The 15,011-nt window shown below is 35.6% G+C and overlaps 1 protein-coding gene across 1 annotated transcript in view; it reads left to right on the forward strand.

Moving 5' to 3' along the window:
• Positions 1-15,011, forward strand: part of GNA12 (G protein subunit alpha 12) — a 121,683-nt gene that overhangs the window by 49,165 nt on the left and 57,507 nt on the right. Inside the window, exon 2 of the mRNA XM_027874623.1 lies at positions 8,360-8,575. Within this exon, the coding sequence (XP_027730424.1) occupies positions 8,360-8,575 (216 nt within the window). The remainder of the gene's footprint in view (positions 1-8,359; positions 8,576-15,011) is intronic.

Below are 15,011 nucleotides of genomic sequence, written 5' to 3' on the forward strand. Positions count from 1 at the left end.
CACACACACACACACACACACACACACACACACACACACACACTCTGCAGCTTAGCTTCCATCTGTTCTATGTAACTTTCTATCCTGGGCTTTCTTCTCTTCCTCCTCTCTCTGCGCTTTCATTTGGTCACCTCATCAGCTCCCTTAGGCTTAATATTATGATCTATGCAGGTAACTCTCAGATCTATACGTCTGTCTTGAGTGTCTGCTGAGTTGTAGTCCTGTATCACCAACTAGTTATTGTACATTTCAAATTATGTTCCATATGCATTTCAAACTCACTAAGTCCAAAACAAAACTGCTTTTCTATCCCTACAAACTTACCCTTCATCTAAACTTCCTATTTTTGTCAAGGGCATCACCACGCTTCACTCACCCATATATACAAACCTTGATATAATCCTTGGATCCTCACTCTTCACTCCTATATCCAATGAGTTGTCAAGACTTGACAATTCTACTTCTGTAACCTCTTTCTCATTTGTCCCTTCTCTCCATTCACTCAACCACCATCCCAGTTCAGGCCTTCATCAACTCTTGTCTAGACTGTTACAGTGACTTTCTAACCAGTCTCTGTCTTCTCCAACTCATCCTCCACACAGCTGCCAGGTGGTTTTTCTAAAGTGCAGGACACTGTCACTCCCCTACTCACTAGACTCTAGTTACTGCCTCTAAGATCAAATAAAAAATAACTTCTGTTTGGCGTTCAAAACCCTTTACAACCTGACCCCAGCCTACCTTTTCAACCTTATTAGACATCAGTCTCTTTCACACACTCTGTAATACAACCAGTTTGGCATTTTTACTCACACATGACACTGTCTTCCATCTCCATGCCTTTGCATTGGCTGGTGTCCCCCCCCATTCCTGGAATATATTTTCTTCTCACCTCTCTACCTCTTAGAATCCCAGGTTTTCTTAAAATATTTGGCTCTCTCACCATCTTCATTTTGAAGCCTTTCTGATCCCCCTACAGCCTCAGGCTTTCTCCAATTCTCATCCCGAGGATTACCTTGTAAATGTGTATATGTATATGTTGTTTCTTTCTGTAGAATGTAAACTTTTTAAGGGAAGAGATTGTCTTTTTTTTTCCTTGGTGTCTCCAGCATTTAGCACAGGCCTGGCGTGTACTAGACACTTAATAAATCTTTGTTAATTAGTTGATAGATAAAGGTATAGATAGCATGCTTCTCAGATTTTCAGATGGCACAGAATTGGGAAGGATTACTAACACACTGTGTAGAAGTCAGGATCCAAAAAAAGTCTTGACAAGTTAGAATATTGGGCTTGAATCTAAATAATGAATTGTAATAAAGATAATATAAAGCCTTGTACTTGATTTCAAAAAATCAATTTCACAATTTCAAGATGGGAGCAGTCATGGTTAGAAGACAGTTTGTTCAAACAAAGTCAGTAGTGTGAAATGAGAGCCAAAAAAGCTAATGCAATCTTGGGCTTCCTTAAGGAGGGGTATGGTGTGAATAAAGAGGTGATACTCTTTTTGAACTCTGCCCAGGTCAGACCACATTGTGTTATATTCAGTTCTTCCCATCAGAGTTTATGAAAGACACTGTTAATCAAGAAGCATTTATTAATTGCCTATTATGTGCCAGACACTGTCATAGGTGCTTTATTATTCTTATCCAGAGATAAGAATAATGAAGCCCCTGTCCTCAAGAAATTTACATTGTATTGAGACAAGCTGGAGAATATTCAGAGGAGGGCACCTAGGGTGGTTGGAGGGCCTTGAGTCCAGGCCATGTGAGGATTAGTTGAAGGAATGAGGATATTTAATCTAGAGAAAAGAAGTTGGGGCAGAGGAAAATATGATAGCTATCTTTCAAATATTTAAAAGTCTATCTTGTTAATTAAAGGAGAGCCAGGGACAATAGGTAGAAGTTGTAAAGGAACAAATTTGAACTTGGTGGAAAGAAAAATTGGTTCCTAACCATTAAAGTTGTCCCAAGGAAGACTGGCTGTTCCTGTGGATGTCTTCAAGTAAAGACTGGATGGTGATTTGTTGAATATTTTAAGGACAATTCTTTTTTCCATTGTGGGTTGGACCAAACTTACATTAGAATTTTAAAATTTGGTGATTAGCTAAACACACTGCATTTGTCCTTATTTAGCTCTCATCCTACCTATATGATGTAAATTTTTTTAATTGAATTTTTATCAGGTTATGTATATTTTTATACTCTTTTTCTTAGAGATCAGGCATTTTTAATGTAGGGTCTATAAATCTCAGTCTTTCCAATGTCGTTATTGTATAAATTGTTTTCTTGGTTCTGCTCACTTCACTCTCAATCAGTTCATCTTACAAATCTTCTCAGATTTCTCTTATTCATTATTTCTTATATTTTAATTTTTTTACATTTATATGCCATATGTAAAGGCCATATGTAATATGTAAATATTTTTACATTTCTGTGCCATAATTTGTTTAGCTATTCTTCATTTGATGGGCACTCCTTTAGTTTCCAGTTCTTTGCCGCTAAAATGAGAGCTGTTATAAATATTTCTTTTTTTGCTTCATGTGGGTCTTTACCCTGCTTGTTAGATTTCTTTAGGGTATAGGTCTAGTAGAGGTATTGCTAGGTTAAGTATATGCATCATTTTGTGACTTTTGGGGTATAGTTCCAAATGGATAGACTTTAGTTTTTTATTTTATTTTTTCCTTTTTTTTATTAGGCAGTTGGGGTAAAGTGACTTGCCCTGGGTCACACAGCTAGTAAGTATCAAGTATTTGGACTGAGGTCAAATTTGAACTCAGGTCCTCCTGACTTCAGGGCCAGTGCTCTATCTACTGCGCCACCTAGGTGGCCCAATGGATAGACTTTAGCCAAGATCACACAGCTCGTTAGTAGTAGAGATTACTAGTTAGTAAGTAGAGACATAGAACCTAGGTTTTGTGATACTTTAATCTAGTGCTTTTTGCCCTGCAACACACTATGTTTTGTGTACATATATCCTATTTCCTCAACTATACCTTTCCTCTTTGTATAACATACTTTATTTCTTCCTCTTCTCAGTCACCTCACAAAATTCCCTGCACATAGTAAATGATTAATAAACATTGATGGGTTTCTTGTGCGGTAGAGTTGGCTTTCCTGCAGTGTGGTTTTTATGTTAAGCTGCCCTTTTCTATTTGAATCATGCATTTTAAAAACTAGGCAGGAGAGAAACTATCCACCTTTTTACTTAAAAGCTACTAAGAGTTTTGAATGTTGATTTGTCTCTGCTTCTTTGATTTATCACTACCTCTGAAAACAGCATTTTAACTTTAGTTTTTTGTAGAAAAATTGAGAGCTTTCTTTGCTTGTTTTATTTCATTAATTTAAAGAATTGTATCCTGTTTACATTTTTGTTGACATCTCTTAAATCTAAATATTGACCAGAGTAAATCATCCCTAGTACATTTTAAAGAATTTAGCATTCCAAATACACATGTTCCTATCTAATTTAATGAAAACTTAAGCCTCAAAAATTTTGTTAATGTGCTTCTTTTTGGTCTGTAGAATGCAAATTACATTTTATTTTCATTTAATAATATTTATTGCGGGAAAGTTTTAATAAGAAAGGACTGAATTTAAAAAATTAAGGGCTAAACTAGAAAAATATGTTTTGAAATGAGAGAATTGGATTTACTCTTAGTCACTGACCATCTGACAAAATGAAAAAAAATCCCAAATAGACATGAGCTATCTTCTTTGACTAGAAGTTTAAATTGTAAGCTTTTAAGTTGAAAATGAGCTCTTTAAATAGTTTAGAGTATTACATTGTATTAAGATGAGGTAATTAGACTCTTGGGACTGTTTTACTGTTTACATTTGAGTAACTGCTTGAAATATCTGGTTGCTTTAAGAAATTATAATGCTTTAAAATGTTTAAATAAAAAGACTTTCATTATGGTAAGGTCATTTAAAAGTGAAGTAAATTGTTCTTCATCTTGAGACTATTTTTCATGTTTGGTTTGATTCAAATGTGTAGTTTTTTAGGAGTTTGGTTTTTGTTTTTAGAAAATTGGAATTTTTAAATTATTAGGAAGAAGTAAAAGTTATTTCTCAGGTCTGTGTTTCCAAGCTTCCTTATACCTTCAACCTTATACCTTCAAATAAAAACTTTTAAGACTTTATCTTTCATCACTCCAATGTAATAATTAGCTTGTTATATATAAGCTAATATATTAACATTAGCTTAGCAAACGTACATGATTGAGTAATTGAATGATAAATACAATAGTGCCAAACAAATGTCTCTCTTCTGAAGACCTTTTAGTTTACACTCAGTATCCCCAAACAAAACTATTTGGATTTCAAGTGTATGCCCCAAAGTGCATACCTTCCCTGAATCTCAAGCCTCAAAGATGAGGACAGAGTTAGCAGAGAGCAGTGGCTTACTAAAATAATTTAGGGGAGTTGGGGAGGATGTAGGGTTCTTTTCTTTCTTACTTAAAGTTTAAAAATGTTCTTCTGCCCATATTAATTAACTTCTTTAAGACAAAGTTTGGCAACAGCTACCCCTTTTGACTTGATTTTTGAAAGAGAAATCAGAAGTCTCCTCTTCCTGTTTGGGAGGGAAGTTAATTTGGACTGATTCCAGTCTGCTTTGGTGGAATTATACAATGGGGACACAGACTGTTTTTTGGCCAGACCAGCTAGCTGCTTTCAAACCAAGCCTATGCTCACCCTAATCATTAGGGAAAATTTAGTTTATGCAGTGGTGAAAACTACAGTTTTGGTAAATGGATGTTCAGGTTTCTTGGTCTACTTTTTTTCCTTGGTATTGAAAACATTAAGCTCTTAAAGTCACAATTTTAATTTGGAAATGAAGTTATATTCCTCATTAAGAACTTTTTTATTGTATACAAATGCAGGGTGAAAAGATAGACCTTGGGTGTTAGGTATTCTTAACCACATTAAAGGTTAAAGCACTTAATAAAAGAACTTCATTGTAAAAGCCTGATTCTACACCTGTCATGTTTTCTTCTGTATGCTCTCCCTTTTGGGGTGAGGTGAAAGGGAGAAATAAAGTAATGGGACTGAAACTGGGAGGAAAAATAGCAAAGTAGAGATCTACTTAAATGATATTGTAATTTCTTAACATTTGGCTGTTGCTTATGCTTACTTGAAGTCTCTCCATTTTTTAGGGCCCAACTCAAGCTTTACTTCAGAATAATGAAGATTTAGAGCTGTAAATTATCTTAATGATCGTCTAGTCCAAAAGCCTTTGTTTATCAGATGAGGAAACCAAGGACTAAACGATCCAATGACTTGGTTCAGTTTCTTCATCTATAAAATGAGGGTGGTGGACCAGGTGATCTCTAAGATTTTGACAGATTTATGATCCTGTGAAATGGTAGAGCTGAGCAAAGCCAGGTCTTTTGATTCTAAGTCTATTGTTTTTATTTATTCATACATTCATTTATTTTACAGTGCAGTGCTGCTTTTGCTGACCACTTAACTCTCTAGGTATGTCAGTTATTTGACACTTAGGTAACAGTTAGGCAACAGTACAAGTAAGACTGTGTTATCCATTTAGACCAACTAGATTGTTGAGTTCTTTGAGGTCAGGCACTGTATGAGAGGATTCCTCAGTGTATCTAACATAGGACCTTGCACATAGTAAGTGCCCAGTCAAAACAAGCTAACTTTTAAAAATCATTTCATTGACCACCATGTTTACATGGAATTATGTGCATTATTAGATAAAGAAGCCTATTTTTAATTCAATTCAGTGAACATTTATTAAGCACCTACAATTTACTAGGCTCTGGGGATACAGGAACAGAAGACCATCCCTGTTATCTCAAAGCTTGAGGAATATTGCATGCATATTCACAGGAATGGGAGAAAGAATGTGAACATGGAATGTATAAAGGGACATAATGTGAAATAGGTTGAAACCAGAATAGACTTAGCCAAACTGGTCCAGGTAAAAGAACTAAAATCTTTTGCTTGAGGTAGATGCCAAGTAATTAATATTCCCTTTAATTTAGAAAACAATGCCTCCAAAAACATCGTGTTCTACCAACCCATACTGAGGAATTATTTAAGTGCCATCACATATTGGAAGAGCACTCAGTCGAGATCATAATCTCCTGCCCACCATTTCAGTAATGCCTACTCTACTTTGTTGTACCATGTATTGACATTTTTCCTGTTCATTGTATGTACGTTTTCTCCTCCTATTTTCTTTTTTTGTTTTTGTTTTTGTTTTTTGGTGAGGCAGTTGGGGTTAAGTGACTTGCCCAGAGTTACACAGCTAGTGAGTGTTATGTATCTGAGACCGGATTTGAACTCCAAGGCTGGAGCTCTATCCACTGTGCCACCTACCTGCCCCACCTATTTTCTTTTTTTAAAAATTTACCTATAGTTATTATTATCTTCTGTTTTTACATAAGATTATTTTTAAATATATACCTTACCCTTTTCATACCCATTGAACAATCCTTTGCAACAAAAGTTTCAAAAAGGCGAAAATAATTTTAACGAAACTAAAGATAATTGTATTTGACAGTATATGCAGTATGCGCAGTATTCTATATTTATAGTCTCTACCTTTGCAATGAAGGAATTCCCATATGTTCTCCGTTGAAGAAACAATTCTGTTAAAAAAATAAATTGATTAGTAGGAGAGATTAGGTACACAATATGCAGAAGCAAGAAACCTAGAACTATTTGATAAACCCAAAGACCCCAGCTGTCAGAGTAAGGACTTATAATTTGAGAAAGACTGCTGTGAAAATTGGAAAGCAATTTGGCAGAGTTAGGTTTAATGTAGCCTAATACTCACACCATATACCAAAATGAGTTTCAAATGGACACATGATAAAGGGTCACTTCATAAGCAAAATAGAGGAATAAAGAAGAATATCCTTTCAGATCTACAGATAGAGGAATAGTTCATGAACAAACAAGGGAGAGAGAGAATCAAAGATGATAAAATGGAAAATTTTGTTTACATAAAATTGAAAAGGTTTTGCACAAACAAAACCAATGTAGCTAAAATTAGAAGGAAAATAATTAACTGGAAAACATTTATATCAAATCTCATTTCTAAGATATGTAAAGAATGGATTAAAATTTATAATAATAGGAGCCATTCCCAGTTGATAAATGGTCAAGGGATATGAACAAATAGTTCTCAAAGGAAGCTGTCAACAACTATATGATAAAAATACTTCAAATCATTAATAATTTGAAAAATGGTAAATAAAGCAATTTTGAGGTTCTACCACACACCCTTCAGATAGGCAAAAATGACAAATGTTGGCGTGTCCTTGGGAAAACAGGCATGTTCACTATTGGTGGAGCTGTGAATTTATCCAGCCATTCTGGAAAACAATTTGGAGCTGTGCCCCCAATTCATTAGACAATGCATATCCTTTGACCTAAAAATACTACTACTAGTCTTATACCCCAAAGAGATCAAAGAAAAAGGAAAAGGGACCCATATGTACAAAAATATTTATAGCAAATTGTTTTGCAGTGACAACTAAAAAATGAGAGAAGGGCTGTCACTTGAGGATGGATGAACATACATTATATGAATTCCATGGAATCCTGCTGTGATTTAAGATATGATGGATATGAATTCAGAGAAATCTGGGAAGGCTTTGTATGAACTAATGCTCAATGAATTGAGCAGAAGCAGGATATGAATTTATATGCTAACAAGTATGTTGTAAAAACAACATTGAGAGAGTTAAGAACTCTGATTAATTAGTCACCAACAATGATTCCAGGGAACTGATGATGATCTGTGCTGTCTATCCCCTGGCAGAGAAAGATGATGAACAAAATAGGCAGTGATACATATTGTTTTGATATAGCCAATATGAAAATTTGTTTGTTTTTTTGACTGTGCATATTTGTTACAAGGGTTTTTATTTTTATTTTTTTTAGATTACAGAGGGGGTGAGGATGAGAGAGAAAAAATAAATGCTTGTTAATTAAAAAAATTAAATGAGAAAAAAAGCAATTCTTCATCAGGTTCCAAGTTATGTACTTAGTTAATAAGAAATTTATTAAAATTGTTTGGAAATTCATTTTAATTTTATCCTTAAAGTATGCTTTTCCCCTCTCTTCCTTCAATCCAGATCTTTTTTAAAAAATCTTTTAAATGAGTGATAATCAAGATATCATGACACATGTATTTATATATACACATTTATTTTGTTATTTAGTAACAGTGATGTTACAAATTGAGTTCCTAGGAGCAAAGACATCAGAAATCTAAATTATTAATTACTATGATTAAGTGTCATGGCTTGTGAGATACATTTTTAAAAAAATTTTGTCATTTGAGTTCCTTAACATTGTTCATACTAGTTATTATAATGTCTTATGTTTTATAGGGATCGAGGGTTCTAGTTGATGCTCGAGACAAGCTTGGTATTCCATGGCAGTATTCAGAGAATGAGAAGCATGGGATGTTCTTAATGGCCTTTGAAAATAAAGCTGGAATGCCTGTTGAACCTGCCACTTTCCAACTATACGTACCTGCTCTGAGTGCTCTTTGGAGGGATTCTGGCATCAAGGAAGCCTATAGCCGCAGGAGTGAATTCCAGCTGGTAAGTAAACCCGTTCTATTAGGGAGAAAAAGGTTACAAAATAGACTGTCATTTTCTTTGAGCATTACTTTCTACATGACTTTAATCTTAATGTTTGCATAACACAAAGAGGTAGTGTTGTGTAATGGCTAGAGAACTGACCTTCAGGCTTGAATGATCTGGGTTCATATCTTACCTCTGATAGACACTGGCTTTGTGATCCTGGGCAAATCGTTTAATGTGTTGTCCTAGGCAACTCTTCAAGACTCTTAAGTTGCAGGGGCTGCTGGCCTGCATTGATAGAGGGAGTTTCCTCATCTTGAAGTTCTATGTACCACTGAAATCACAGGTCCCTGTTCTTATTTGCAAGGTGTACCGGTGCTATGGATCTCACTATTTCAGTTGTATGAAGGAGTAACAGTTGGGGACACAGTAGGAAATCTACATGAGAAAAAAAGAGTGAAATGAGTAATAAAAAAAAATAATACTGATGTGTAGTGCATGTTATATTACTACTCTTCCACACTGCCTTTTACATGGGTATGCTGAGAGTAAGGCTGTGATATCTCCCTTCTGGGGTCTAGGGGAATTGGTGGGGTTTGAGGAGTTTGCCACTGTGTTTATCAGTAGATATCAATTATCCAGATATCAATTAACCAGGATTAATTAGTTTTTATAAGAGGTATTTACCAAGATGGCCTGTATAGTGGAAACATTAGATATAAAACTTGCCCCCTGAAAGTCTGTGACACACACTCCCACCAGGACCTGAAGAGTCCCAGGGAAAGTGGACTCAGGCTTAAGCTTATCCAATCTTTGTGGCAAAGGGGTAACTCACAGTTCCTGCTTGCTTAAAATCCTTTTCTCATCTTTGGGGTTCTCATGAAGTTACCCCTTGGGTGTGATTTACCTTTTCTGGTGGGCTTCTTGTAGAGTCCCAAAGCTGCCTTTCCTCAGTGTTTCTAGTTTGTCCTAGTAACCTCATGTAGACACTGTTCCCATAATGATGTTCAGGGTCACTGCTAGGACACTGAAGGAAAAAGTCCAAATCCTGTAGCCCCTCACTGTTCACAAATCCACAAGGGCCCTCACTCATTGGGAGAGAAATGCTGGGTTTTATTCTGCCTCTTCTCACTGAGAAGAGTTCTCAGGGGCTTGGTCAGATCTGCTTTACCTTCCATCACCACAGGAATTGCCTGGGTTGCTATTTTATGTAAACCAAATGGCATGACTGAATTTCTTCAGCCAATCCCAAAACATTTCTTTTGTGGCATCATATTGCTTAGTCCAAGTCTTTATTCCTTCCAGATTGATCAGAGACCTAAGTTTAAAATGCCTTTGATTGATTGAGTAGAGATGCTTAGGCCTTGTTCACATGTTCTTAACTGATTCAATTGAGAAGTCTGAGGTCTCTGTGTTTATTGAGGTAGGTATATGGAACCTTATATTTGTATGTTGTTTTATAGTTTTCAAAGCACTTTCATATATTGTATTTCATTATATTGTATATAATGTATACACATATAGACATACATGTATATACATACATATAGACATACACATACATGTATAGTGTTTTATGTACAGTGATATTACATGTATGTACATATATAGTATTGTATATAGTATTTCATGTTTAATATAGTATTATTTAATGCTTACAACCTAAGAAAATCCATTTGTCCAAGGAATAAGATAAACTTAGCAAAAAATTAAGGGCACAATAGAACCCTTTGATAAAATGTGATTGATTAATATACCTTTAAAGTTTATGGTTGTCTCCATTGATAAATTGATATTGACAACTTTTTTATATATTGGTTCCCTTGATGTGTTCACTTGCTAATTATTTCCTTTGGATTACTTGTTTTCCTTTTGAAATCAGCAAGTTTGAAATAGACTGATATCCTTAAGTGACAAGTCTAAAAATAAAAACTGTTGGGGATTCACTCAGTTTGCCATTTGGTTTCTTTTGAACCGTCTTTTGGCATTGAAAATGTTCTATTAACTATATCAAATGAAAATTGTTAGGCTTTTTTCTATAACTGGAAGACTTTTGTATGATTGATACTGATATGTTAGGGGAAAATAACTTTCAGTTCCTTTCCCACTAATGGTAATTTTCAGCTAACCTCTTACTCTTTCTCCTAGTCACTTCTATGTCCAGTGACATTCATTTGCAAAGTCATTAGTTAGGGCTAAGAATTGCAGTTTGTAACCATGGAATGTGGTCTATGTGAGTATAAAGCTTGAACCTTAGCCTCATTAATACTATGTACCTATGAGTTACAGTAAAATTCTTGAGAAAAGACAGGAGGCTTTTTTATAAGTCACTGTCCCTTTTCCTTCCCTTTTACTTTTTGTAAAATTGAGATAGAATCTCTAGATATTTTATCTTCATTTTACATGATTGTAGATCTAATTTAGGGACACCTTGCGGTGTTGTGGTGTTCGATGAAATTAACACAGTGTGATTTGCAAACAGTAAAACTTGAAAGACTTCATGATTTCAAAGGAATCTCCCTCTTCATTTGAGTTCTGCACTGGACATAGCTGTGATAGTGGCACACACCTTTAGCGGTCTTGTTTCCCTGTTTGTTGCTTTACTTGATACTAATAATCAGAGGGTTGGTGAACAAAATTGTTTTCGTTACATTTATTTAAGACTCCTATGATTTTGTCATATATATGGGAGACATTTTTGTTGGAAGAGAGCTATTAAATTAATATTTATGTCTGTCAAATCAAATGCTTTTTTATAGGCAAACATTAAATGGGATTTTACATTCTATGTACCTTTTAACTAATTACATGATTACAAAGCTACAGCTACTATTGTTTGCAAAAACCTGCTTCTTCCTTTTGAATATTATCAAGATTTTGCAGAGATTGGGAAATAGGCATAAATGTAAAAATTGTTATTAATATTGTTATTAACTAAAATAGTTATGAACATGTTCATATTCATCTTTTTTTGGTAATGACTTCAGTTTTTCCCAAATGTTTGATAACTTCCTCTTTCAAATATCTTGAGAAGCAGTCATTCAGAGTCATCAAACATATGTTGCATATAGCATAAACGTCTTCTGTGTATGCTTAATCTAATACAGCTTCTTTTCCCATCTTTTGTTTTTCTTTAATGCTATTTCCATCTATTAATATTCCAAATATTTTATATCTATTCACATAGTTTTCATAGATCAAAAGTTAGAAGGAACCTCGGAACTATCTGAACTTAAGTCTCCCATTTTACAGATGAAAAAGCTGAGGCTGATGGAGGCCCAGTGTCAAAGGTGGAATTTGAATCCAGGTCCTCTGACTTTAGAGTTAGTGCTCTTTATTCACACTATACAACCTCCTGTTGATAAAGTAGAATTTATAATATGAAACTTTATAGATCTTTGTCCTTCTTTGTATCCCCAGAACTTAGCACAGTGCCTGGCACATGGTAAATGTTTATTGACTGACTCATTTCTGTTTCATAATATCTTTAACTATTGAGGACCAACTCAAGTGCTACCTCTTAAAGAAAACCTTTGATGACCCACCCTTGCCTCCCCAGTTATTGGTGCTCTTTTTGTCCTCAAATAATTATATATCCCCCAAACTCCTGAATGAAGAAACTATTTTTCATCTTTTTTACCTCAAGGTGCAGTGCCTTGTATGTAGTGGGTACTTAATAATGCTTCATTGAATTTCTACTCTCATTGATCTTTTTTTGTTGTTGTTGTTGTTTTGTTTGGTTTTTTTTTGTTTGTTTTGTTTTTTTTGGCAAGGCAATTGGGGTTAAGTGACTTGCCCAGGATCACACAGCTAGTAAGTGTCAAATGTCTGGTCTGAGATCACATTTGAACTCAGGTCCTCCTGACTCCAGGGCCTGTGCTCTATCCACTGCGCCACCTAGCTGCCCCTATTGATGTGTTTTTTTTTTTTTAATGTCTTATTGATGGCTTTTGTTTTTTATATCAGTCACTTTCCGATAACCCTTTCTGATAAAATGCTACCTTGTAAAAAAGAAAAACAACTAAGTAAAACCAGTCAACTCAGTAATAATAACTGACAACATATTCACCATTTTTTTCCTTTAATTCTCTCCCATCTCTCTTCTCTGTTTCCTTTCCCTCTATATACCAGAGCTAACCTGGGCCCATGAATTTTTTAAAAAATGTTTTGATAACTGTATTTTAATATAATTGGTTTCTTTTTTAATCCTGTGAAATTTGTTTTATGGATTTAAAAACATTCTGAGAAGAGGTTGTCTGGTTTTACCAGATTGTCAAAAGGGGGCACGTGATATAAAAAAAGTTAAGAACCATTTCTCCATATTATATACTCATCCTCTCTTTCTCCTTTGTCTTTCTCCTCTCTCACTTCCCTTTCTTCTTTCTCTTTCTTTTGTCTCCTCTCTGTCCCTTTTCTCTCTTCACATTCCCTCCTCCTCTTTGGCCCCTTTGCTTGCCCATCTTTTATTCCCCTCCCCTCTCTCTTTCAGGTCTGTCTTCTCCATCCCACCTCCGCCTTCCCTAGGGTCTACCTAGAACCTTCACTAAGGAATAGAGGAGGGTAAATCCCCGTGATCTTCCTTCCCATCCCATTAGCTTGATCATAGAGGCCTGCCAGGTTGGGAGCTGTCTTCTTCTCCATGGCTCCTTCTCCTCTTCCCCTTCCCTCAGTTCTTTGGACTCCTCTTTGTCCACAGGGAGCTTACTCCTTCTTGGATCTCTCTCCCCTTCTCCCTCTGTCCAGCTTCAGGCAGCTCAGCTCCCTCTTCTCTCTCTCTTTTCTTTTCTCTTCTCTACTGTGTCTCCATTTCTGTCTCCTCTCTCTTCTTCCTCTTTTCCCTTTATGGTCTCTTCACTCTCTACTCATCGCACATGCAGCATTCCACACTTGTAGCTACCTCCTCTCTACTAAGAAAAGGGCAGTGTGTTTTATCATCAGACTTTCAGAACCAAGATTGGTCATTCATAGCTTTTAATATTTTTAAAAATCTTACTGCTTTATTTTCTTTTCATATCACTTACATTTCCCAATGTGTTTCTCCCTCCTTAAGAATTAAAAAAGAGAGGTAAAATTCTGGCAAAGCTAAGCAATACATTTTAAAAGTCTGATATTATATATAATGTTGCACATTTTCTCTCTATCTCTGTTTCTCTCTCTCATCCCTATCTTCCTGACTGTAAAACATTATACCTATGAAAGCATCTGAATAACAAAAAGCACTATATAGTGTAAGGTATTATCCTTATTTCCAATATATTATCCTTGTTTTCACACAGCCACTGTTTCAGGCAAGTTTCAAACTCAGATCTTTCTTACTACTCTATCTAGCACCACTAAACATTCTTTAAGCATTTACTATGCACTAGGGACTGTGCTAGCTTTTGAGGATACAGAGATATAAAGAAAACTGTCCCTGCCCTCAAGAAACATACATTTTATTAGAGGAAAAATATGACCACATCTCTGTATATACCAAATGTTTATATAAATAGAGTGTAATGTAATCCCTAGCAGCTGTGTGGATCAGGAAAAGCCTTGGGGAGGAGGTGGCCTTTGGGCTGATCTTTGAAGGAAACTAGGGAAGAGGTGGAGGTGAAAAGAGTTCATTCCTTGTCTGGGGGACAGAACAGAGACAGGAAATAGCTGGTCGTGTGAAGAACAGTAAAAAGACCAGTTTGAAGTATAATAAATAGAAAGACAGAGATTCATAGAGAATCTTCATTTACTATTCTTCGTTATATAGAAATGTTTGTTTGTCAAGTTCAGTAATTTTAAAATGACAGGGGGAAAAAAGCCAGTTTGTCCATACTAAAGAATGCATTAAGGGGAATAATTCATAAGGCTGGAGGAGTCAGGTTGTGAAGGGATTTAAATGTCAAACCAGGAGTGATCCCATTTGATTCTTTTTTTGGGTGGGGGGGGATTAAGTGACTTACCCAGGGTCACACAACTAATAAATGTCTGAGGTCGTATTTGAACTCAGGTCCTCTTGACTCTAGGACCAATGCTCTATCTACCGCATCACCTAACTGCATTATCCTATTTGATTCTAAAGGTAATAGGGAGCTCCTGGAGTTCACTGAACTGTAGAGAAACATGTTCAGTGCTGTTCTTTAAAGATAGTACTTTGTGAGCTATGTGGAAGATGGACTGAAGAGGGGAGAAATTTGAATGGAAGACCAGTTAGGAAACAGTCCACTTGAGAAGTGATAAAGGGCCTGAAGGAGGATGGTGGCTCTGTAAGTGAAGAGAAAGGGGATGGGAATGAGCAGTGATGTGGAAATAGAATCAGCTAGACTTAGGAAATTATTGGAGACATTCACACACATTTTCCCCTCCCCTTTCCTATTATTTAAAACACTTTTGTTTACATTTTGAAGACTCCAGACAAATACATTCTTACCACCACTTTGTCCTAGGCCAGGAGTCTATCATTCCTTTATTTTTGAGCCAT

This window comes from Vombatus ursinus, unplaced genomic scaffold, assembly GCF_900497805.2.
Source record: "Vombatus ursinus unplaced genomic scaffold, bare-nosed wombat genome assembly UNPS02014807.1, whole genome shotgun sequence".
Classification (NCBI taxonomy): domain Eukaryota; kingdom Metazoa; phylum Chordata; class Mammalia; order Diprotodontia; family Vombatidae; genus Vombatus; species Vombatus ursinus.